The following is a 27,073-nucleotide window of genomic DNA, read 5'->3' as shown; positions in this document are numbered from 1 at the left end:
GAGACACAATTAATGCCATTTCTGAAATAAATATCAGACCTCTGTTTTACAGTTTCCAGAACCCTCTAAGGCTCTGGTGGGTGACACATGCACATGGAGGTTTCCAGAAGAGGTGTGGCTTTCTAGTGAATTTGGGGTAGTCTATTCTTAGATACCAGTGCTTGTACATATAAAGTCCACCAGTGAGAGTGTTGAAAGGTATTTGCATCACTTTGTTTTTAGTCAGAGACAAAAACAGATGCTGTCTTGATGTTTGGCCATACTGGAAGATGGAGTCAAGTTAACAAAAGCATTAATACGCATGATTTAAACAATTAAAAGCTGACAGTGGCCAGCTAAAGCAATACTATATTTTGGCATTCATTGTGTTTACTGAGAGGAAATTAAGTGTTTGGCTTTGTGTCTTCAGCATGTGCTTTGTCAAAAAATCAGCTCTGTGTATGGGCATGTATATGTTTTTCTGACTGGGTATCTATATGATGCACCAGGATTTGCAGACTGTCCACCTTTCAGTGGAGGGTACAAGGTTCATATGATTGGGCCCTCATCACGTGGGGTCTCATTTAGGGCTGCATTTACCCTGCAGCTGAGATGCACAGGGGAGCTGAAGTGTTGGGTGTCGAGATGGGTGCTGTCACGGTGATAACTGTAAGAAATTAGAGTGCTTCAGTAGAAGAAAAATGTCTGGGTCTTCCAAGATGCCTTCCAGATTTAGGGAACTGTGGCCAGAGCAGCTGGGATGTGCAGTGCTGAGCACACAGGCACAGGAAACTCGCTCTTTGGGACAGGGAAGCAGCTCAAATGATTTTGAGGAAGTTCTAAAGAAGAACAGGGCACTCCTTCTGCCCCACACATGATGCTGGAGTTGCAGTTCATAATCTGATGCTGTATGAAGTCTTCAGTAGTGTGTCCATCATTCTGCTCTAATAAACTTAAATGACACTACATTTTAAGACACTCAAGTGACAGTGCATTTATGTTAATGTTTGGAAGATTTTTAAATTAAGGTTTCAGATTTTTGCTTCAAAATGTAGACACATTTGCAGCTTGATTTCAGTACAGTCCTTCTAGTTTGTGGCATTAAAAACTAGTTCTAAAGTTATGAGGTTGGCCTAATAGTCCTGAGATTTATTTGTTTTTAAATAGGAACATTACACATCTTTTACTTTCATTCCATTTCTTGGATGCTGCAGGGCATACAGGTGCATTTCAGGCATTTTACTTCAACTGAGAGACTTATTGACATATTTTGACAAAAATAATTAAGCCACAGGTTTCACATGATCACCCTGTTCCAGGACTTGGGACTGGCTCTTAAGAGCAGTAACAAATATCACAGTTTAACAAAGCTGTGAGATTTGCATACAGAAACAAGTATTGTAAGTACTGTAGCAAGGAGTTTTCACGGAAATTCCCATTCTTTTCTCGTGAACTTTCCATGCCAGAGGGAGCATGTGTAGAGACAGAGGTATGAATTAAAAAAAAAAAAAAAAGAAAATAACCTGAAGATGTAGAAAATATATTGCTTTTGTTTTCTGGTTTCAAAACAATTGTCTTTCATTCCCTTAGCTGAGGAGGGGGAACTACAGCTGCACTTAGAAACAAGCTTTTAAAAGTGTTTTTGCAGAAAATGTTTGCATTTTAATCCTAAAATAAATATACCAAGTAACTGGCTCTTTGAAGAAGTATTTGGTTTACAAATTTTGAAAATAGAAGTAGCAAGAAGAGTATGAAATTTTACAAGAGGAAGCGAGACTGTAAATAAATACAATGATGACTGCTCTTAGCAAATATGAGTAGGTGTGTTTTTAAAAGCTAGTTATATAGATATGTTTTAAATATGAAGTAGTTCCTAGATAACATGTCTGCAAGTGACTCCCAAGACAGAGTAAGTGCAACAACACACGCAGACTTTATGTGGCACACAGACTTGAAGTCTGTGCATAAATGGATGTATAATGAATGCTAATTTAGATGTCATAAAAAACAAACCCACAAATTCAGTCACAGATATACCCAGTGGAGTAATTATTGAGATGAAAAGCCCCAGCATACGATGTGACACAGTCTAGGAGGGACATGGGCCTGCATGTCACAGGACTATTCATGCATCTGGTGAGCCTGGGAAAGGGTAAAATGACGTGGTTTTTTCTGTGCTGCCTGCTGACTTGTTCACCTGAAGCAATGCCAGCAGAGCCAGCCTGAGGTGTGGTGGATTGTAAGCAGGAACAGGGCTGATGTGAATTGTAGGGGCTGGGGACGGAGGAGGGATTTTCAGCATCTGTAAATGTTTTATCCAGCATAGGTGCTGTGCTCATCGGAGTGATTTATCAGTGTTAGGTACTGGAAATTTTTCCTGGCTTAATGTTTAAGATTTTTATTCCATCTTCATGGATGAATTGGTTTCTTGGGAATTACACTCTAAGAGGGGATTTGGAGTCTGCATATCTCAAAACCCGAGAGAGCAGGCAAGCAAACAGGCTCTGGGCTTGGCTCTCCAAGCACAGGCATTCCCAGGGACCGGCTGACGCAGCCCCAGACCCTTATTTTCAGCATTTACACTCACCCATGCAGAATTATCATTTGCAATCAGACTTTATTTCTTTCAGAAAAATGGTGCTTGTGTCCTTTCTTAATTTTTTTTGAGGCAGGGTCCCAGTGTAGTTGTGCCTGCAGCTGTGTCTGTAGGAGGGCTGCACTGCCCTCTCTGTCTCAGAGGTGCCTTCCAACGCTGCTGATTTATGCGACATCGTTATGAGCAACCACTGTAAGCTTGGGCTGAAAGACACGGCTAAGGTGTGTCTGCCTCGTAGCATGACATCCTAAATCAAGTCCTTTGCCTCTGTGCACGTGAGAGGCCCAATGTGTTCCTCTTCTGTGAGTGTCTGAACTTAGCCCCCACTGCCTTGCTGTTTAAAACCCCCTTGATAACGTGTGTCGCTCGTTCTTTCTTATTTCATCTCTGCTTTTAAAGCATAAAACCGTGATGAAACTTGTGTCTCACAGCTGGCAGGGCAGGGCAGGGCAGGGTGGCACTTGCCTGCATGGCCCTGCTGTTGTGGAAGTGCCAGGATAACTGTGGGCTTGGAGGAGGGTACTGAGGAGTGGTATCCCAGCGAGCCAAATCAGAGCCTGGCTCATGCTGTCATTTAGTTCAGCTGCAGCAACGTGTGAGGAACTGCAAATTTGAGGTTTGTACCCGAGGGACTCCTGCTCCAAATGAGAACAACTGGTGGTGAGGGCAGTTTAGTAAAGCCAAGTATTTATCTGATAAACAAGGTTCTTATAGAAGTGTATGAAGGTTACGTTGTCCCTTCTGATTCCTGAACCCTTGTCATAACTGCATTAAATGTGACAGATCTTACATTACTGTCACGATCTTGGAAAGCAGTCATTGCTCAACTGCCTTATGGGATTTCTTTCTGGGTCTTACATAAACTTTTTTAAAAACAGCCAAGTGCCCGATTTTCTAAGGTGTAACATATCTTAGGACTGATAAGTATCTATTAATAGCTGTTTGTAAAGGAAGCTGGATGCTCAAAGTAATTTACTAAGACTAAAAAAAAAAAAAAATCCTCATTTATTCTGATGGTTGGCTATTTTAGGTTGTTTTCTATTTTCTGATTACTGTATTAATCCTAATGTATGAACACGTCTCCACGAGCGTGCTTTTTCAAATGCAGTCATCAAATAATCTGTAAAGCGTTTCAGTCTGTCACACCAAGAGGACTGAAAAAATAAAGTGTTGGTGGTGATGGAGAGTGTCAAAGTTAGCTGTATAGACTGTGTTTGGAGCAAAGGCAAAGAATGAAGTTGAGTTTCTTAGGGATGTGCTCTGATTGAGCGGAGTGGTGGCGGACAGGGCTGAAATAATTGTTTTATCTGCTGTTGAACCGCGGTGAGGGTCAGGTGCACAACTATGACAGAGCTTTTAGAAATGCCAGCTGTAACCCCCAGCTGCTGGTTTGTGAGGTGATCAGACAGCCCAGGTAGTGAGCAGGCTGTCACCAAAAGCTTTGCCTTCAGAGGCCAACCCCCTCGTGATGCAGCAGGAAAGAAGACTCTGGTGTTACTGTTTGCCATGCTGTAGCTGTGAATGAAAAGAAAACTTAAGCCTTTAGGACTGGCAATAACACCACTTTTATTAAGTTTCTATTGAAGGGCTATTTTGAGTAGGATAAATTGATGGGACTGAACACAATAACCTTCAGTATCTCACTCTCAAATACTTAGTAGGCAAGCGCTACAGAATAAGAGAGGAAAGCGAAGATGTAGGAAAAAAGGTTACTTGGCAACATCATAGTGTTTGTAAAGGAGAGAAAGAAGGGTCAGGAACTTAATGAATTTTGATTATAGAATTTTCTGTGAGTGAGTCGTTGCATGAATAGAAAAATCCGAAACCAGATTTTGGTGTCACACTCTAATAGGGATTTGCCTCAAGCAAAACAGGGCTGGCTCGGGAGCAAACTGCAGAGAATAGCAAAAGCATGGCTGCTGTGTACAAACAAAATTGGACTCCCCAGGGGCAGGCAGTGCTGGTCACAGCTCCAGCAGAGGTTTCTCTGAATGAGGTATGTGGTGGTGATGAAAGCTGGTGTTTATTTTTTGTGTTGTCTGGAATAAACACACTCGGAAGTGGGGAAATGCTGATTTGGAGACCCTCGTGTTTAATGTGTGACACACGATTGAAAAAGCTGGGGCTTAACTTCAGTATTTGGAAGGAAGGCACCAAATACAAAAGCACTATGGCCTATAATTACAGTTCTGCCCACCTTGGCAATTTCATTGGGTAATGAATTTTTCTCTGTAATAATAACCTTATTAATTTCAGACCCTTGCAGAGAATTAAAATCCATTGATTGTTTCTGCAATGGTAACCAGCTGCAAGGCTCAGATAATTGTACCTGATGCCTTGGGTGGAATAGGAGGTACAATAATACCAAACCCAAAAAAGCCACTTGTCTACGAAAAAATACCTCTTCCCACCCAGTCCAGCCAGCAGCAGAATCTCTTTTTAAAGTAAACTTCATCAGAACCTGAATTCTGGCGATTAATTCAGTGGCCCACAGCAAGCAGATGTGGTATTTTTATGGTAAATACAGATTGATTAGAAATTAATTATTTACTGAATAATTAATATATAATTATTTACAAATACTAACTATGGTACCTAGGAAAATGCAACGTAACAAATAATATCTCCCCTATAGCCCTTCCCCCACTAATACTTTAGCTGTTAATATTCTGACAAATATAATTTTTTAGAATAAATTCTAACAAAATCAAGTTAAATTCTGACTTGGTAAAATTGTGCTACTAAGTGCATCCATGGGGGCATTTTTCCATCAGAGACCAGGACGTACCCACATGGAGTTTGATTTCTGGAACCACTCTAAATCTCCCCAGTGCAGGGAACTGAATTGCACACTGGAATATACTTTTGGTTTTTCTCACCTATGTAGGGAGCTGAAGTTGCAAACACGGGTAGAAGTTTTGACACAGTTCAGTGTATAGTAAATACTAAATACTAATTTAGTTTACAGTTCAGTAAACTAGAATAATACTTCAAAAGTCTGTATTTTTCTTAGGGTTTTTGCTTTATTTTCTATTGCTGATCATACATCTCAATACAACTGTGGGGATTTAAGACAAACAGATTCACAGTGATGTGTGATAATCGTTTTTCTTTTCAGTGTGGAGAGCAAAACTAATAAAAACTGTTTAATTTTCTTTTTACTTTCAGTCAGTGATTTTTTAATGTCTATTGTGCCAGTTTGTCCCAATAAGTCTTAGAACAGCACTGTTTGGATGCTTTAAAATACTTAGAGCTTGGTTTCACTGCTCTGATAGCTTGAGATGTAAGTGGACTATTATTCTGGCATAACTCCTAAATACCTCAAAATTTCTAGTTGAAGCTAAGCTCTAACCATGATCAAAGTGGCACATCAATTGGAATGAGTTGAAGCTTTGTGGAATTGGGCTGGCGTTTTCTGTGGCACTAATCCAGATGTTGTGCTATTCAAGTGTTGAGCAAATCAAATTACGGTAACTCTGCAGAGAAATAATTGCTAGTCTAAAGCAGGCAGTGGGTTGCCTTTTGTATTTAAGTTATTCTGCCACAAATTAGAACTTCTAACCGCCAAGTATGCATAAAGCATTTCTCATGCCTGTTATTTTTTTTCTGTTCTGCCTAAATAAAATAAAAAAAGACGAAACTTCAATGTTCACGTGTAGTTGGTAAGATCAAATTACCAAATGTAGCTTGCAAAGAACCAGCTGAATTAAATTTTTAACATCATTGGTTATAGAAAAAAATGTTTTTTCTGTGGTTGCTTGGTGCTCTAGCACGTCAGTTCCTGACTTTATAGGTTCTGGGCAGATGAGCTCAGGATTTTCCGTGAGTTTAAGAAGTTATCATTAGACTCGGTTCTGCAGTTTCCAGGCTTCATCAAAGCACTCCTGGATGTACCTGATGGTGTGTAAACAAATATTCGTGCTGGAATCTGTGGGAGTGCCTATGCCCTTGAACAAAATCAGCTGCTAAGCTGCCCAGCTCGAGTGAGAGCCTGTTCTCAGCCCACCTGTGAGACCTGTTATTTAATGGCATAAGGCAGATGATGGAAAACATATATCTGAATTCAAAGTCTCTTAAATCCGCTTTTTTTCCAGTGTTTAAACGAACTTTAGTGTCAGAAACTGGCCATACCTCGTGTATATTTTAATATTCCTTCCTTCCTTCCCAGGTGAGTATTTAAGAAGCACTGTGGTCCCTGCTGGGCTTTTGGCAGTGCTGTGTTGCAGAGTCCTTTCCTGCAGCACGGTGTGTGTAAATCGGTGTGTGTGTCTGTGTGTGTGTGTGTGTGTGTTCTCACTTTTGCAGAGAGAGAGAGATCCGTGCTGATATCTGAAATAATAGATGCGAGGGGTTTTAACCTTGTGACTGTTACGAGATCTTTATGTGTCTGCTTTAGGGTCGACCCTATCCCATATGACACTCCAAAACCAGCGGGCCACACGCGATTTGTCTGCGTCTCAGACACGCACTCCAGAACAGATGGCATCCAGATGCCTTATGGGGACATCCTTCTCCACACGGGCGATTTCACCGAGCTGGGACTGCCCTCAGAGGTTAAGAAGTTTAATGACTGGTTAGGTAAGGAATTACTGCGTTTTGGTGACCCCAATTAACCTCTCCTGTCCAAGTGTCAGTCACTGCCTCCTAATTGAATTAGAGCACTTGAAAATCTCCCCCCCCCACCACCACCCCCTTACTTCACTTGTCCTCATGTGATGTGCTGTTTCTAGCCTTGGTCTAATTCTGTTAATTAAGACAAATTTAGATGCTTTGCTGTATTTTGCATTATTTTGGGGGGAAAAGATTCTGTCATCCCACGACAAGAACTGTGTAGCCCTACGAGCGTGCCAAGGAGGTGGTGGCACCTCATATGAATGCATACAGTGTCCCATTAGTTGATGCTGGGGGGTTTTATAACCACAGCCAAAGCTGTTGCTCCCTGTATTTTTGGGTTTACCATAACTTAAAGCAGTGCTGGAAGCTACAACATAATTGGAAACGATGAAAGTCCTTCTTCCCAGGATATGGTATGACAGAATCAATAATACTGTTTGGAAGAGGAGAGTTTTTTTGGAGTGGTGTTCAGGTGCTTGCCCCTTTGAGTTGGAATACTGGCATTTTAAGTTGGACCACAGGCAGTCAGCCTCCCTTTGCTAGAATACCTTTCATACTCTGCTGTGTTTGACAGCAGTGCCTCGATACTGCTGGAGTTGAGGGCAATTAAATTGCAACAGCAGAAAACCAAAATGAAGGGAGGGGAACTTGTGCAGGATGCTCCTGTTATAAATGCCACTGGTAGCTGGCTGTGAACTGCCAAGCCACCTCTTGCACTAGAAGCACTCAGAGTTGAAGGTGACTCAAGCAGCTGATCTTCAAGAAACATTAGAATGAATTTACAGCATTATATAAAAATCTTTCAAAGCGTAGCTTTGTGACCAGGCTTTACCTCCATCACTGCACTCCCTTGCCTGCTGTGTGATGGCTGCATCTCCACAGGCCTTTAATAGCATCATTTCATGCCATTAGAGTTCCTTGGCTGACCCTTCAAGAGATATGTAAAGAACTTTTGGATTTACAAAAGGAAATAGAAGAACTTCCCCACTGTCTGTCTTTTCATCCTCCTTTGCATTTCCTCCACACTGTTCTTTTTACCTGACCTCCTCTGGTTTCCACAGCCCAGTTTTAAAAGAGTGTTTTTCCTTCCTTTTATTGCTGTGGATGTGGGGCTGGGGCTTCCTAATACTGCCATATCACTGCAACTTAAGTTTTATTGTTCTTACTTCTAGAAAGCAGTGCTAGATTTGATATCTATCCTTTTTCTGCGAATGGGAAGGTAGAAGCAGTAGGAGAAGCAGGTAGATATGTCCTAGGATGAGGGAAGGGACAGTAGGAATCATCTTCCCGAGTTTTTGAGTGTTCTTTGTGATAATGTCTAAGTGTTAGTGTTGTGAAGGAGGAGGAGTAAGCAAGGGAAAGGCAGTGGGAGGCTGCACAGCTTCCCTGGGATTGGGGTCCTACCCAGCTCCAGTCTTCTGGAGGGTCTGGGCAGCACTGCTGTTCAACAGGGTTCTGTTGTTATGCATACCAAGCAGCTCCAGAAAAGGAATTGCCTTCTGGAGAGCACAGATCTCCAAAGTCTGCCCTGAGTGCACTGCTGACAGCAGTGTCTGGCCACCAGAATTCCTCTTTGGACTCTGAGTAATTTCACAAATGTTGTTTTGACACAGCCAGAGCCTGTGCCCAAGTGCTTGGCATTTGAAAGCACTGACTTAGTGCTGCAGAAAGCCAAACCAAATAATCTGCTGGGGGGGTTTCACCCTTTGGTGGGGAATCTTACAGTATGGGCAGCCACTTGGAATTCCTTGTGTTTGACAGGTGTTTCAAGGTGATGTTATTTAATCACGTAGGTCCTTGGCTTAACATTTGCAGCAGAAGAATTATAACCCTTTGGATGGGTTGTGTTCCAGCCTCAATAATTTACCAAGGGACTTTCTTAGCATATATGTATAGTTGTTGTAGAAGTCAGTATAGGATTTATGTGAGGAAGCAGATTTTGCATGCTTTGGCAGTCATGATTCATTGAAACTGGAAGCTTTGACTGTGGGAGGACCTACTGGCTTTGGGCTCAGGCTTTCATATTTCAGGTGAAGAGAAAACCTTTTGTTTTACATGCGCAGAGCCCACTTGCATTTTCCTCTATATGACAATACCAGTTTTCTGGCATAAGGTGAGGCAGCAGATTGATTCTCCTGTGGAATCTTGTCACGTTGGTGAATACTTGCTTCAGTGCTGTCCCTTCCTCACCTGGAATCAAAACACTGAAGTCAGGCACATCCTTTTGCCACTTTATTTCAGGCTCCTACCTACAAAATGGGTAGTTGTGTTTTACCATTTACTATTTTACTATTTACTGTGTGTATTGTGAGGATTTAATACCTTCAGTGCTGTGAGGTGATGACATGCAGTAGTTGAAAAAATACATACCAGTGGCAGGCAGGAACAAGTGGGATTCCTTTTTCTTCTGCAGTATGGTGGGAGGCATGTTTTTTCATCATACTTGGTAGGAACCTTATTCCAAAGCAACATACTGAGAACTGCCATCAAATATGATGTTGTCCTTATAGAAAAGTGTTTTCCTGTCTTTCCTGGGCGTGGTTTTCTCCACTGACAATTGTGTTGTGAAGCTGTGATGGATACAAGGCACCTGTATCATTTGTGCCATGAGGGAGAGAAGTGAGATCAGAGCTGGGTTTCATTCTACAGCTTATCTTACCTACTCTGTGGTTAAAAGACAGGGGCTCATCTCCACTAGGACCGTGTAATGGAATAACTAAGACACAAAGTCCATGTTTTTTTCGGCAGTAAAGCCAAGGGAAAAGTTAAGAGATGATTAACTCTGAACTCCTGCTTTGCTTGTACTTCACTGGGCATTACATATGCCAGAGCTACACAGGGCTGAGAGCACCTCTGTCAGCCCTGCAGTTTTATATTTTGCGAGACTTGCTTCACTTTGCAGCAATTTGGGTCTCTCACCTGGGGAAAGTGTTCAGCATCATCTCATTTGTCCATTCCATTAACACTCATCGTTCTTCCTCCTCTCCACAGGCGAATCACAGAACCTGCTTTCCACGCTCACTTTCCCACTCCTCCTAGTTCTCAGCCCTTCCTGCAACTTTTGCTAGTTCCTATGCTTTCTCCCTTCGGCTGTTACGTTTTCATTATTGGTTTTGCATGGAAGTCATCTGGGCTTATACATTGAGTAACCTCTGTGGTCACTTACTGATTACATACACTGGCTGAAGTAATTTATTCACTTTGTTTTGGTGTGAACATGTCCCTTGGGTCTTGTAACTGCCGTAATCACTTGACCTTAGGGACTGTTAAATGCTTTAAACACGGTTATTTTAAATTTATAATTGTTTTCATTAAAAATCTCTTATAGTAACTGATTTTGCAGCAAACACAGCATTATGTACTGAGGAAGAGTTGGGATGTTATTCTGTGGCCAGTGGATTTCTTACTAAATGTTTCAACTTACTATTATTATCTCTGTTCATATTTTCCCCATCCATTCTCAGTCAGTCATATATGTGAAATGAAATACAGAAATATCCAATTATAGCTCTTGTCTTCATAGTGCAATATTTCCTTTCCTGGGTGATGGGAAGTGATTGAATAACCCATAAGAACTGAAGAGAAAGCCAAGATAAATTCTGGCAGATAGATCTTTAATGGGTGTCGATATGTTTATTGTGCTCAATTAGTATGGGCCTGATTGTGCATAGCCTTACTTGTGTAAATAATTTGCATCCAGTTTAGTAATTTTTGTCAAACAGCCAGTGTTGTACTTTTTTGTTTAGAGGTTATATCTTACTGTGTTCATTTTTGGGTTCTGCATTTTTGTTTGGGTTTTTTTTCCATGCAAGACTTCTATTACTGCACAAACTAGACAAAATCCTACAGTTGAACACACAAATAAATTCAGGAGGTGAAATTACTGCTGGTTACTGTCTGTGGAGCTGAGTGTTAAATTTAGCTAGGTTTTTCCTGAGTTGTTCTGGGATTTAGCAACTTAACTGTTTCATGTTTTTTTCAAGTCTTGCTTTTGTTTGTAATGTCTATATCTTTTAATTTCTGCGGGATAATGGCTCCACAAACTTTGTGAATGGTTTAGTGGCCAAATACGTGTGGGTTTGTACTGGAACAATATTTCTGTGCCTATAATATATGCTTGTCTTTAGTGTAAACATTGTTTACAGAGCTAAAAAAAAAATTCAGCTTTTTTTTTCCTGCACTGTAGTTCCTCAATCATGTTACTTTAAGTGAGAAGAAAAGAATAATTATACAATTTTAATGTGGAGGTTTTCTTATTACACGCTGTATATATAGATGTGGTCCTCAGAAAACTATTGTCAATTATTCTGAAGTTCATTTTTGTGTGAGTGTTAGTTATGGAAAACAGCAGCATCAGCTTGGAATTGCTGATTGTTTCATGGAATAGATGACCAAATGGAAATGTGGTGTTGCTCTCAGAAGTATGGACAGACACTTGGTTCCAGTCTACACTTGAATTTATACATTAGTGCCATAGAAATTTGAAATTTACTCACAGCTGTTAAACCAGACACCTGCCAAAATAGTGTTTGATCTTGAAGGTAGTGTTATTTAATTTGAAAAAAAAAAAAAAGAGCTGTACAAAAATAGTACAATAGTAAGATCAAGCTTTTTTCTTATCACTGTTTAAAAATGCAGGGTCACATTCCGCTTTTATCCTTTCTCAATCTCTCTGGTCTGGCTTAGTTATTCCCTCATTTTATCTGGCTTCATCTCCTCTCCAGGCATGTTTCATTTAGGGTTTTGTCTAAGTGTGTTCCTTTTGCTAATGTACACTGAGAACAGTCTGAGTGTGATGAAGTATTTGTTCTTGAGGCCTTTTGCTCCTTAAAAATATATTTTTGATGTGAATTATTTTGGCACCTGACTTTACACTTTTTTTTATTAAAAAACCAAACCAGTAAGCTCTAAATTTCTCCAAATTCAGAGGGATATTAGCTTAAAGTATTCTGGACTAATTTAGAACCAGAAGCAAGGTTATGAATATTTTAAAGTAAAATTATGGCAATAAAACCAAATCTCTTCCATTTTTATAAATTGATTTATTTCTGATTTGTGTTTTTTGCCATCTGGAGCACATTTTGAACTCTACATTGCTCCACTTGTTATAGCTCTACTTGTTATAGCTAGGATGAATAATTGACTGAACATAAAATACCATTTTGATGAACAAAACTCTTAGCACTTGAAAAAAAAAATTGCATTCACTTGCAAGTGAAAGAAAACGCTGAGGTAGCTTTAATCCTGTGAGCATGTATGAGTTTTGCACAGCTGTTCTGGGAGAGAGGGAGGCAACTCCTCGAAAAATCTATTAGTCTAATTTTGAGAACAACTGTGACTTCTGTGATGGCTCTGGGGAGGAGCTTCCTCGGGCTTTAGGCACCGGAATGGGATGAAACCTGGAATCTTCAGTGTGTTTTGGTTCTGTGGGTTTTTTACTTATTTACTTCTCTGGGTTATTAATCTCATTCTGTCTTTACCATAAAGTTTTTAAAAAACTTCTTCCTGCTTTATTTAGGTTTTATTGCAGTATTTTATGTAAGAATATTTGCCTTGCTTTTGTTCTAACTTGAACTGTGTTTAATGTCATGGTTAAATTCCCATTTGTACTTCATTTTAAATTCCCACATGGCTTCATTGAATTAATCATCAGTGCTCAGCTTTTATTTGCATATACCTTTTTAAATATGTTATTACTAATTTTATTTTTTTCTTCTCAGAGGAATACAAAAATAATTTGAATGTTACATTTTATTATATTTATAAAATAGTGGGAAAACACAACCATGTTGATTTTTGGTAAGAGGCTGAATAGTTTTTCTTGATTTAGCAATCTACAGTGAAATATGAAAACAAAAGTGGGGAAAAAAGTGCAAAATTCTCCTTTTGTGCTATGGTTATTATAGCTGCTTCTTCATATTTATCCTCTGCTCTGGATCAGATACTAAATGCTTTGTGGAAAACAGAATGCTATAACTTAAAAGGTAGAATAGAAGCAATTGGATAAAACGAGTGTCAAGGTAGTAAAATTTCCACTGACTTAAGTGGAATTTATGCCTGAGGAGCAGTGTAAATTCATTCATATCTGATCAGTGTTTTCTTGTTTTGCTGTTATTATTCCTGGCAATGTTTCATGAAGAGATTTCACAAAAATCTATTTTTGCTGTCTCTTAATGGCATATAGAGAAACAGATTTTTTTAAACTGTGTTCACTCCTAGAGATAAAGCGTAAAATTCTCTTTACGAGCTGCCATGGTCAGTCAAACCCAATATAAAGGTGTTATTTGACAGCCATTAGAAAACTTGGCTCATGTGAAACGTGCTTTCCAAGAGAATAATGTTCTGGATTGAGTGGCTCTTCATATGTTTAAACCTAATATATTCATTTGGTAGTTTTCAATGAAAGAAAGGAGCCAGTGAGCACTGGAAAGTATTGCACAATTCTTGAATGGATTTTCAGTCACAATAATTGCTTGGTCACTTCTTGGATCTGCTTCCCTGGGCTGCTGATGTTGTCTCAGAAGGGGGAGGGGATGACTAGGTTTTTAATAACAAATCATAACCAAACCAAATTTATAAAATAACTAAAATAGTTCTTCCTTTCGGTTCCCCCTTTCCTTCAAATCCAGTTTAAAACAGAAAAGAGGTTTATGGTGGTTGTATTGACCAGGCATGAAACAGCTAAACATGCCACTCAAATAGAAAGTTTTATAGACATTGTCATCAGATTCTTCCTCTGGTATTGCTGCCACAGCCACGGATCACAATGAGAATGATTTCAGCGGAAAACAGTCGAAGGATGGACTCTTTGTACGCCATCAGTTTATTTTGTCACTTAACAAATTTAATGTTGCATCAAAAATACCGAGTGCAAAAATACTTCTCTCCTGAATTTTCGCACCACTCGCACCCTATTAACAATATCTAATTAAAATAAGTCTTCCTGCTAGAGGAGCATCACATTCCTGCCTAGAAGGAACAATGGCCGTGGCGTGGAGAAGTTGCTTTGAGCAGAGAGAAAGCTTTGGGGCTGGGGAGAAAGCACTGCAGATTTTCGTGTAATGTGTAGTGTTCGAAGAAATTTTATTTCATCATAAAGATTAGCAGGCTGTGTAATTCAATTTAAAGCTGGTTGGCAGTGTTCTGTCTATTACAAAGCCTTTTTCTTTTTTTTTTTTAATTGTTTATGGCCGTTATTTTTTTAATGTTGTATGTGACTACAGAATCTGGTAGACAGCAGGAATGATCTTTGGGTTTTGTACTTCCCACCCCCTTCCTCTTTTCGGTTCTGCATGTTAGAAAATATGTGAGATTACCTTAAATTGAGCTACAAAACAGTATATCAGTGAGATTACCTTAAATTGAGCTACAAAACAGTATGTCAGTGAAATAGCATCCTGCATTTTTTTGGGTTGTATAAAATGGTTATTTTTCTTGTGGCCAAACAGCCACTGAGAGCGAAGATCTGCTAAAAATGTTTGATCGAGGGGGTTGAATCGAGCTTAAAACTCAAATGTTAGCATTTATTCACACTGCTGTGGACATTACTGTGCTGTAGAAAAGCAACATGCAGCAATTTATAGTAATGCAAGACTGGCAGACCTTTATCTTACAGTAATTGCCTATACTAGGGGGTTAATAAATGTTCCAAGAATTACTGACTTCTTTTTTTTCGTTAAAGAAAAATAAATGGCTGCTGATTGCTGGCTATAACCAGCCTGCATAGCCTGTTAATTAACCCTCTGGTTGCAGTGGGCTGAGGCTGAGTATTTGAGCTTGGGCAAATTCTTTATCAGAAGGATGTGTCTTGGCACAAAAGGGCTGTGAAAGAAAGACCTGTGCAACTCCACCTCTCCCATCCGCCCTCGTCGTGCCTGTTATAGGAGAGCTTGGAATCTTTCCTGGCTGTGTTTAGGGAGTGTATTGACTTTGGAGGATGGGCATTGTGTTTGTGGGCACTCTGGTACCACTGGTGGGGCGGAGAAGGAGAAGAGAAGCCCTTCTCCCAGAGCTGAAGGAACTTTTGCTTTCTTTGTCCTGCTTTGTCATCCGAGGCTGCCCACTCTGTGACACCAGGCTGGTCTCAGCACTTGGCTGAGGGCTGGTTTGTGGTGGCCCTTCCACAGCTTTGGGAACGGAGTTTCTCAGGGCTTGAGATGGCTTTGAGGCTCAGGTCACTTCAATGCCTCACTTCAGTGAGCTGTTCTGGTCTCTTTTCTCATCCTGCACCCCAGCTGTGAGGTGACAGTCACCAAACCCTCACTGGCTATTGATGGTATGTTTAGTAGAGAAGGAACAAAGCAACACACCAGGGGACAGCAGTGCAAGGAGAGAGGCAAAAAGATGGAAAGCCAACACACAGGAGAACAAAATAACATCAAACTGGGGGTGGGATGGAGACTACAAAGGAAAGGAAGACAAATGAGAGCTCAGGGATGTAAAGTGCTGGAGATTCACCTGCTTTTTCCAGAGTTTCATTTCTTCTCAAGTTAATATTATTTAGGAATGAGAGCTCAGGAACACTCTGTACTTTGAATTTCCTGTAATTGTTGGTAAGTGAACCATGAGGATCTCAGAATTATGTACATCTTTTCTAATGAACCAGAAGCTTTCATATTACAGGCCAGGCTGGGTATCAGAGTGCAATAGCTCCTTCTCTCTTGAATGTTGCCATTAAAATTTTTTTGGTGTAACCAGCCAACAACAGAGAGTTTTAGTTTAAAACAGGGCTGCAAATGATAAAAGATTACCCGCACGTCCTCACCTTTCCCTGAGCTGCTCTCCCTCATCTGTTACTCTGAAGGCTCCGCGCTCCCTGAGCAGCATTTGGCATTTGCCTCCACTGCTGAGAGATGAGCAGAAAAGCTGCAAGGCAGACATGAAGTTTGCTGCAGTTTTGTGCTGGAGGTGTCTCCTGTGCGTGGCAGGGAAAGGGATTCGTTCCTTCTGTTCTCCTCTGTCCCTCCTGCAAGCTCCAGTGGCCTCTGGGAATAAAATAATGCAGCTGTAGCCATACTTGTGGTCCTGAGAGTAAAGGTCCTGGACTGACATCCCCTTATAAACCCCAGTGAGAAGTAATTCACTGACCAGCGCCGCAGGGAGAGCCACTCACCATTTGCTGTCTTGTTGTAAATTATAATCCTGTGCCATTAGCTGGAGTGGGAAAGGAAGGGAGAGATTGCCTGAGCGAGACTGGCTGATCTGGGCTGCACTGGGACAGGGAGAAGGGAGAGCCACCACTCTGGTGACTGACAGCTCTGGTTATCCATGCTAAAATGGGTCTGGCATTTGAGTGAGTTACTGGAGTGTGTACAGTTATAGTGGAAGCAATACAGCCATTCATAAACAACTGCTTCCGTGAAGCCAGCTGTAAAAACAATGATGCTTGCCTGGGAGGTGAGAGGGCAAAACCTTAGCAGAAGGGAATATAAATAAGGAATAAATTGTTACCTTTGTCTAAGTGACTGAAATAGCTGTTCTCTGAAGGCCTTGTCTTAATGACCAGCTCTGATTAACTGGAGTTGCCACTTTATTCAGCAAAACTTAAAAGTCTGCATATCATGCCTTTTTACAGCGGGTTTCTCATTCCATTTTTGTTTTAAAGTCTAGAAATGAGGCCTAAAATGGGTAAGTCAACAAGAGACCCTGCTCTGCAGAAAGCACACTAGATGCTTGCTCCAGCAATTAATGATAGCATTTAATTACAGACAAATTAGGAGGTATTTCAGCACATATTTTTCTCCACTGAAATTCAAAGATTTGGATTTTTAAAAAGCCTCAGTCTGAACTTGAACTGTCTGTTGTGAAGTCCTGGGGTGCTGTAACATAAATAATTTGGTGATTGAAATTCTGCAAAGCCAGTAGAAGAGAGGAGGTGGCAAGAACCAGTAGGAGGGGTGAGAGAGGGAACTCAGAAATCACTGGCACCAATGTCTGTAGTTATCACTCTGAACCTTTATCAGGCTTAAAGCTTCCTCCTCTCTCTCCTTTTTAATGTTTGGGGTTACTACATGTGCTTAAACTCACAAGGAAGGTATCTGAGGCTGTGTGCCCTTCTGCTCAGGCAATTCTAGATGGCCAGGAAAAAACCCTGCACAAGAGGAATTCAGTTCCTTGTAATAACATGATACAGCTGGAGTGATTTGGTTGTCTCTTTTAGTGGCTAAGAAACCTCTCTGTGAGCTGGGTTATTAAAAGGAATTTCCTTACAGGGCTCAGGAGAATCTTGGTATCCAAGTTCTTCTTGAAATACTATAATGGAATGTTTAGCTTTATTTAGAACAATAAATTTAAACATGGGATTCAGAAAATAATACTGGAGGTTCCAAAAGACCTGCCTGAATATTTTAGTCGACTGTAATTTCTGTTTGGGTTCTCTGTGCACTTTCTCTTTGTGTTTTATCCTCCATAAACATTTCAGAAGAGAACCGTGGAGGTGGTTCTGAAGCCCAGCACATAGTGCTGTCAAATGGATATTGGACTCTGGAAGTGGAGTTTAGTTCAGGTTTTAAATTTCTCCTCTTCCAACTTAGAAAAGGAAGAAACGATTCCCAACAAACATCAGCATTGCCACCTGAAAATATGTTTAAAAACACCTTTGAATATCAAACTTGCTTCTTATACTTTAATGTTTACAAGTAAAAGCACAAACCATGATCACAAGGTAAAATTTCAAAAGCAGCTAATTGCTTTAGCACGCTGGAGAATGTTACATTCTCAGAGTTCTTAAAAAGCTGTAGTCCTGCTTTTAGACAGCAGTTCATGCTTTTAAAACCTTTGGGATATTTAAAAAGCATTTTATCTTATTTCTCTTTTTCCTTTCAGTTTATTTTCCTTGTGATTATTCTTGCCATCCCTGCTTATTTTCCCTCTTGTTATGGAAATTTATCCATGTTACATTAGTATTGATAGTTGGTTAATTATGAGCCTCAATAGGGTTTGTAGTTTGCCAACAATATACTCAAAAATCATAGTTTTAAAGGAAGGATTTCAGTTAGATGTATAAAATCAAGAAGTTATGTAAAATATAATGTATCATAGAAGGAAAATAGTTATTGTAAGTTTCTCATTTATGTATTTTGAGATTCTTTTTTTTTTTGTTCATCAGAAATGCTCTGAATTCCTTCCTGAGATACAGAAAAAAGGAGACAGTTGGAGAGATTATTTTTCAGAAATGCTGACTGGGCTCTACCAGGCTGTGAGACAGAGGAAGGTGTGTGCCTACTGCTTTGTGCATCTGTAAGCCTCAGAGACTTGCATTTAAAAATGAGAAAACAAATAATGGGAACAAGTTCAAAGATGAGAGAAACAGGAAAATGTGTTGGTGATTACTATATGTCTTTCCTGGCTGGTGTATTTATTTGTTCATATTAAGATAGGTGGATAGATGTGGGAAGAATCCTGATAGAGGTGTGTTTGTCAGTCCTGTGGACAGAAGAGGAAGGTCTGCTGCTCATATAAAGGTCTCTGTCAATAAGGTAGAAGAATTTGGGGCAGAATCTAGATCCGGATCCTTCATTAATACTTATTTCCTTCAGTAAGTAGTGAAGAATTCATATCAAGATTTTTTTCTCTTAAATAAAGATTTTGCTTTGCCTGAAACATCTTGTCCTTAGCATTCCCTGGCCTTTTGCTGTGTGAAAATACATGAAAATACCAAGACATTGTCTGTGATAATTATGATTAGCTTAATTACTTTCTGTATAATTGTTTCTCAAGATGACCTCCTTTTTGATGGCTTTTATTCATTTATTTTAGGGGGAAAAAAAGACTTAATTGGAATTGTAAATTACAGAGACAAAGGGTATGTTATGAGAAGTAGGTCCAGATCTGTTTGTGTCAGGCAGTGGCTGTTGGTTTTTATATTCCTAAGATTCATGGAGAAAAATAATTTAAACTGATACAGTATGTGTGTGCCCAAGGTAATATCAACAACCAATATATTATTTCAAAATCTGGTGAATTCCTTTATGGAGGATTAGTTTATATAGTGTGGGGGACTCCGAAAAGAAAATAGAATTGTGTATTGATGCCTTTAGAAATATTATTTGAGGGCAATAAAATGTTCCCTGAAATTCCCTCCTGAGTGGAGGAAATGGAGTTTGTTTGCAGTAATTGCATTTTCCAGCATTTGCTTTCGCGCTTTCCAATATGAGTTAAGCCAATTGGAACCTGTGATTTTGTTTTGCTTATTGGCAAAAGTACCATGTAAATTGATCTGTGATGCATTTATGGAGAATGCTTTGAAAATTTTGAAATGGAGATGGCTTTCTCTTATTAGATTTAGGTAGTATTAGGGTTCATTTTTATATTTTAGCCTAATGTAATAGTAACCAAAAATGTTCCTTTTCAATTTAGTCTAAATTAAGTTCAAGGAGAACATTTCTACTTAGCCCCACTGGCACTGTGAAGGCAGAGTTTATGTTCTTGGCCTTGGTATTTGAAGTTCAAGACTGGGAGCCATTTGAAACCACACAATGTGCTGAAATTGGTGTAAAACTTTTCAGCCCTGGCACATTAAAATCTTGATTGCAAGAGAAAAGATAAAGCTCTATTAGGTAAAATAGAACATATTTCTCCATATTTACAGTATACGTGCAGTACAGACCCTAAACTACAGGGGGTTAGATGCAAATGTCCCTATAAGGATAAATATGGGGTGATTCCGTTTAGAGGAACACCCTTCAGCTCTGCCAGACAAAAGATGATCTTGCCTGAAAATCTCATATTTTTTTTAAAAGTGAACACCAGTTCCCTTAAAGGATCTCTTTGAAAGGGCTCACAGCACCAGCAAAGCCCTGGTAGTCCTGTAGGTCTGGCTTTGCCATGGGAGAGAGGAGAGTAGCAGGAGCTACCATTAATGCAAGATGCACTTGTAAAAATGAAGGGGACAAACAAGGCTATTGCAATTTCCAGGGAGGGTGGGGTTCTCAGAATTTGCTGAATTTAAAGGGAAACTTCACAGCTGTCAGCTCTTTTGATTTTAGGTTAGGTGATTTCTTTTTTTTTCCCTCTTGAAAGCTTCATCTTTTAGGTTGCATAATTAAAAGCCTGAAAAGAAAGCCTTTCCAGGGACTAGCAAGCAATCTGTGCTGCTTGTGTTTCAGATTTCATAATTTTAAAGTCAATTTGGGGGACTTTTTACACCTAAAGTTGGCAGTACTGTGAGCTGCAAAATCTGGAGGCCTTTTTTTTGGTTTGTTTTTGAGGTTAGACTAAACAAAAACTTCAGATTCTGTTTCAAAACAAAGAAATCTCATGTATTAATTGTTAAAACTTTAGCAAAGCTTTCCGTGTTTCAAGAAAAAAAATGTTTCAATAACAGCAGCCGGGTGAAATTCCAAAACAACCTGGAGATCAAAACCCAGCACAAGTTACTTCAGAATAATCCTGAGGAAGCCGTGGAACACCAAAGCGAAACAAAAGCTTGTCACCTAGGTCATGCTGCATTTTCCCTTTTAACAGACAGGAGAAGGATATTAATCACAAACAGTTACATTAGAATAATGTTATGGTTGAGACATAAATACATAAAAGCAAGGAATTGTTGTTACCCATGTCAGAGCATCGTTCAGTCAGACCCGCAGCCGAGTGGGTCCTGCGGGGTTCGTGCTGCACGTGGCGATGTTTTGGCCCAGCGTTGTGCAAAATTTACTGCATTTACCTGCAGAAGAGAGAACGAGTGGAAACCCCCTGGTGTTGGGTACCGCTGATGCTGCAGCATCAGGACTTCTCTGAAGTGCCCCCGTGCAGGTGAAGCAGCACCTGCGCCCGAGGTCGCTGGGAGAGGAGCCTGTTCCCTGCAGCGGCGTTCGCTCAGCCCTTCCTTGCTTTCATGGGTTTATGGCTCGACCCTGGCGTTATTGTAACGTAGTTTTTTGTGTTTAATGTTTCTCAGACTTGGTTTTCCATTGCCAGCATGGAAGAAACCCTAATGCATGAGTTTCAGAGGAGAAGGTAGCAGACTCTGAACCTGCTGTGTGGCTCGATCCGCAAGTGTGAGTATTAACGCTGGAGCTGTCAGGCCTTGTGAAAATTAATGAAGCCTGACGGTTACAGAGGGAAAGGTCAGAGGCAGAGCTTGCACTTACCTAACATTTCTGTTTTGTTGCGTCTAACAGCGTTTTCAACAAAGGGGAGCTTTAATGTACAAGCTTCAGATTTATCACAGGAATTTAAGGGTCTCAGCCTTTGCTTCTCCCTGTGCTGTGGTCTGATGTTTTCTTTGCATAAAGGCAAAACAGTTAAATTTTCGTTCGTCTTCTCCTCTTGCCGTGTTGCTCGTGTGTGTTTTGCCTTTATTTCTACTTCTCCAAAATTTCATTTTGGAGGGAAAAAAAAAAAAAAGGCTTCTGAACTGATGGTGGAGTACTTTCCACTTGGGAGATTTTGAGAGATCTTGTACTTTAGTCCCTTGTACTATTTTAGAAACACGTTCTGGTTTTGTGCATGTTCTGTCTTTTATTTGCCTGCTTTTTTTGTTTCTAATTGTTTCATTGTGTAGGTTTCTACAGACACAGAGCTAAAATGCTTAGAAATTCATGGGTTACATTTTCAGCCAGTGTGTTGGTTGACATCAGTTTTAGCTGTTCCATCGAGGACTTTTTGTGAAGGCTGATTTGATTAAAACAGCCAGCATATTTTCACAGTTGTTGGTCAGTCTCATCCTAGAAAAGATGTCGAGTTTTTTCCTACCCAGTTTTAGATCTTGGTACTTAGATTGGATTGTTGGTGAGATAAGTCCAGCTTATTATGTGAAAGCTTGACTCTATGCAACTGTACTTGCACAGTCTAAGTCATTTGCTGCTGCCATGGGAGAAATCAAAGCTTTGGGATATTCTGTCTTCTTTTTGAAAAGGAGCTTCTGTGTGTTGTGACTGTGCTATAAATGCTGGGAAGAGAGAGTAACCATGGCCCTGAGATGCTATGGGCTTTCCATGAGAATTCTCTGTGTGAAGAGTTACAGAGCTGCTGTAAATTCAGTGTGGGGCTGTGCCCATCAGTTGGCAGCTGGGCTGGACAACTGCTGCCAGGCTGTGCTCCTGTGGGGGCTGGAATTCCATGGGAACAATGCCAAATCTACTCCTTCAAGTGTTTATCCCAGGATGTGTATGGTGTTGGTTATGGGGTGAATGCTCCATGACCAGTTGTGCACTGTTGAAGCATATATGATACACCATAAACTTGAAATTATTCGCTCGCACACACATCTTTCATACAGATTTCCCTCTTTTTGAAGGGACTAGGATTTGTACTTCAAGGTTTCTCAGCCTGTTTCTCAGCATATGGCCAAAGGGTTTATGAGGCTATGAAATGGGCATGAAAAAGGCTTCGTGTTTCATGGAAGTGTTGTGTGGTTTGAATAGTTAATGCATGCGTATGCATATTCAGAGCTTCACATCAAAAGCACTTGCATATCATTTGTGTGTAAATACAGGTTTCTACCACTATATAGACAGCTAGTATCACATTATTTCATATTCCCCCACTTCCCTGTGGGGTTTGCAGGTAACAGTAGTCGAAAAATAATGTGATTTTCTATTTTTATAGGGACTCAGCAGTTAACGTTCGCTGCCAGTCAGACTCCTTTTCATGTCTGGCAGCTCCACAGAACTTGGGTTGTGTGACTAAATTGTACTCATATGAAGCATGCCTTTAAAATGGGAATGGTTGTTCAGCAGATTAAGGACTCCTAGGATCCAAGTACTTAAGGTGAACTTAAAAAAAACCCCCACTGAATCACCTACTTATATAGGTTAAAAAACCCCACAGCCCCCCAAGCTTCCCACCTCATCCCGTGTAATATATATATTTAAAGTCAGTCTGTTGTTCAGCTGACACTTTGAGTGGTGTAAGTGGCTGCAGCCAGCAGTAGAACTCCTGCCTTACCAGCATTCACAGACACCCTTTCCTTTTTTACTACATCAGTTTTCATCTGGATCAGTTTTCTGATCCGCTCTGTTCTGTGGCCACCAAACCCTTGTGTTGACAAGGAGTAAAGGTGAACACTTGGGGGCAAAGGTACTTGGGACTGTAACTTGAGGGTTGACTTGTTAGACAAGAAGTCACAGAAATTTTCTGAGGCTCTCAGATTAATATATTTACTGTAAACAATTCCTTTTTTACAGTTCACAGTTAACTATCTTTGCCTTTATTCGAGCAGGAGCAATATTGACCTTTTTGGCTTCCAGAAGAGAACAACTTGGCTAATTGCAGTATTTTCTTGATCAATGGTTGCATTGTGCCCTTGCTTGTGCTGTTGAGGGCAGATGTTGGGTAAGATGGCTCATCTTACCCAAAATGATAGATATATTTTGAAGAAACACACATACACACCCTGTGTGTGTATACACACATAAATATAGTGGGGTTCAAATACTCTAGTATAGGTGACGATACTTCACACACTTAGTGCCCTGGTCATTTTTAGTAGTTGTAATTTTAGCCTTTTGATCTCACCTGTTAAGCATTTAAGTATTTTAAATAAACTCAGTTATTATGCTGGGAGTTGATAATTGGGTTTTCTTGTCCCAGCAAACAAATCAAACTTTTTATAGTTGGAAAAGGAGTCTTCTATCTCTTTTTCAGATTTACAGTAAAAATTAGAATGAATTATATTACTGATGCATGATGGAAGATTTGATAGTTAGGAAATTAGACTAATAAAACCCAAATGTAGCTAACCAAGATTTAGTGAAGGAAAATGAGGAAATGCCCTTCAACCTATGTGTTGTTCTGTACAGGCAACACTGATGTAGATATGCAGAGATTAATCTGCTCAAGATGAAACTAAATTACCATGGAGTAGGAGTTTTTTTGAATATGACTCTTTATGCTTCCATATTAAACACAAGGCCAACAGGTCATAGACAAAGGGCAGGTCTGCCAAAAGAAAACACACCAAAATATTTCATAAATAGTATTAGAGAGAATGGATGTTGTGCACTGTCACAACACCTCTCAAGAAGGAAAAACCTGAATGTGATTAATAAATTAGCTAATCTTATTGCAGGTAATTTATTACGGTGATTAGTGCTTTATAGTCTTTCCTCGGGGTAGAGGGAAGAAATGGATGAGGTTTCCTCTTGCTGCTGCCCTTCCTTTGCATGGGCCTGGCTTTTGGTGTGTTTGCCTTTTGGTGAGTGGTGTTGCTCATTGATAGCTCCTGAGCCAGCACCAGAAAGGCAGAGCAAAGAAATACTGTTTGGTTTCCCTACTGATTCCAGGTGCTTAAATAACATCTACAGTGTTACACTTACACGTTTTAATAATTACTGATGCCACCATTAGTTTGTCTTTGTGTGCCCTGTGTGTCTTCAAAGTAAGCCCTTATTTTTAAAATGTCAAGAGAAAAAAAACCCCATTGACTTCAAGCAAAAATGTTCCAGACTTAATTGGACATAATATCAGCAAAATGTGCTGGTTTTCAAGTCTATCAAAATAAATGAGAGAAAGTGTAAAGCTTGGACATGTATCCAGTAAGATGAAAAGTTTTCTCTGCTAAAACAGGCAAATGTTGATAACTTGGCAGAAACCTGAATTTAACTGCTCCATCCTACTTCTCTGATAATATTATCACACTAGTTTGTTCGGGGGGATTGATAGTTATGACAAGTGTATCAAATTTCATGCTGGTGGTATCTTTTATGTTTCCTGGGAGGGAAGAAAATAGCAATTCTATCTTGTGCCCGGGAGTCACAGAGAGCAGGAATTGTAGGTACCTGCCACATCGAGTTTTTAAATAAAAATGAATTGCAGAGCTGCACGTAGCACAGATGGGGAAGAGGAGGGAAGAGGGAAAAGAGTGAGGCAAAACCTGTAGAGGAGCATTTATTGCATCTCCCCAGATTTTATTCTAAAGCAGCACTGCAGAGAGTTAAGTGTATGTACAATCTGTATTTTGTTCAGACGTGAGGTGTCTGTGAAAAAGTCTGCTTGGTCCTTTCAGGGGATTTGTAGCTTTTTGGTTTTCTATCCAGAATTAACTAATTTTGCTAAAAAGATATTTGTATACATACCTTGTGTAATTCCTGTTTCTGTGCTGTAAATATTGAAAAGCAGAGGGTTTTGGCTGGTTCCCTGTGAGTCTTATTTATGGGAAGGTTAATCTTGTATATACTTGCAGCTTTACTTTGAAACTTACTTTAAAAAAACCCAAACAGTTTTAAAAGTTGAAAGGCAAGTTTTAAACTAGAGAAGCCACTTCTATTTAAGAGAACTGTATCCACAAGAAATGTATGACATCTGATTTTGTCCTCCTTGGGGCAGATGTTGTGAGTCCCCAAGCTGGAAGATGGACCCATAGATTTCCACATATATTTTGCTGCCTTTATGGGAAAAAAAAACAAGACAAACCTCTCAAAAAACCAGCACAACAAACCCAACCTTTTCTAAGTGATTATTAGGAGTAAGCACCAAAATAAATGATTTGGTATGAGACTGGGAAATCAAGCTTATGGTGAAGGCCGTGGAAGTTGTCTTTGATGCAAACTTAGGTGCGATTTTTGGCAAGTCACAATGGGACAGATTTTGTAAAAGAAGCTAACTTCTGTGAAGACATCACAGTATGGGACTATATTTTTAAGGGAGCTCAGCACCCAGTATGTTTATTTGGAAAACCTGGCAGTGATTGCTGGTACCAAGTGCTTGAAAATCTGTTTCTGAACTCCAACAATCTGGCTCTGTGGGCATGAGCCTCCTTCCAAACAGTGGTATCAGTTGCCCTGCACTGAGGTGAGCAAACCTGCATTCTTTACCTCTGACTCTCATGGTAAATGAATTAACCACATTTCCCTTTTCCTGCTATGTTGTATTTGGCTGAGTTTTATGGTTTCTTCTACTCGTGTACGTCTTGCAGAAACGAGATGCTGCTTTAACATAATAGCAATAATAATAATAATATGAAAGTACATTGCAAATGAATTGATGCTTTGGAGGACAGACCAGGTGCGGAATAAATGCCACTGGAACACAAATTAATCCAAATAACAGCATACTCTAAAAAAACAACAGCACCAGCAGTCTGATTCAGTACCTTCAGCACATGTGGAGGTGCCCACAGATCTTGGGTGTTTGGTTCTGTCACTGCTGGCTGTCTGCTTATTGTGCCGGCATTGCTGGTTTGTGGGAGGATAATGTGCTAATTAAGTCCTCTTTTTTGTTATTTCAGGAAACCTACCATATGAATATAAAATAGTGATTGCTGGGAATCATGAACTGACATTTGATAAGGAATTCATGGCAGACCTTGTTAAACAAGATTACTACCGCTTTCCCTCTGTGTCCAAATTGAAACCAGAGGACTTTGACAATGTTCAGTCACTCCTGACAAATAGTATTTACTTACAAGATTCAGAGGTAACAGTTAAAGGATTCCGAATATATGGTGCCCCGTGGTAAGTCTCAATTTAAACTTTCTTTGCTGTTTATTACTTGAACCACAGCAGGAATTGTTCCTGTTGAACATGCATGAAGCTGCTTTGTTGCATTGCCCTGCAGAAGAGTATCAAACTTAGCTGTAAACCACCCTGAAATAGTTTCTTTTTTTCCCCTTTTTTCTTGTGTGTGTGTGTGTGTGGATAAATAATCTCTATTTAGCCATGTGTGTGAAATAAGACAAAAGGAACTGTGACTATTCCTACCTGCTGAATGAACTCAATGCCCACCCTGTGCTCGTGGATTAACTGCAGTGGCATCTTAGTATGTATTGGAGAAGCTCCATTATAGTGTGTGCTGTTGGGGTATTTATGTCTGCTATGCTAATAGATTAGTGTGGTAGAATTTAACACCCACACAGCACAGGGTACAAGGCAGCAGGTGCTTTAAGCCCTATTTTTTGATCAGTTCCAGGCATTGTTTTCTTTTCCTTGTAAAGTTGTGATAAAA

At 40.0% G+C, this 27,073-nt stretch overlaps 1 protein-coding gene across 1 annotated transcript in view; it reads left to right on the top strand.

Annotated features, from left to right (window-relative positions):
• MPPED2 (metallophosphoesterase domain containing 2) overlaps positions 1–27,073 on the top strand; it is a 101,212-nt gene that overhangs the window by 26,463 nt on the left and 47,676 nt on the right. The window contains exons 2-3 of the mRNA XM_027705341.1: positions 6,972–7,153; positions 26,358–26,583. Of these exons, the coding sequence (XP_027561142.1) occupies positions 6,972–7,153; positions 26,358–26,583 (408 nt within the window). The remainder of the gene's footprint in view (positions 1–6,971; positions 7,154–26,357; positions 26,584–27,073) is intronic.

Source organism: Neopelma chrysocephalum, unplaced genomic scaffold (genome assembly GCF_003984885.1).
Source record: "Neopelma chrysocephalum unplaced genomic scaffold, ASM398488v2 Primary Assembly neopelma1_323, whole genome shotgun sequence".
Classification (NCBI taxonomy): domain Eukaryota; kingdom Metazoa; phylum Chordata; class Aves; order Passeriformes; family Pipridae; genus Neopelma; species Neopelma chrysocephalum.
Note: the sequence above shows the minus strand (reverse complement) of the source record. Positions and strands in the feature narration are given on the sequence as shown.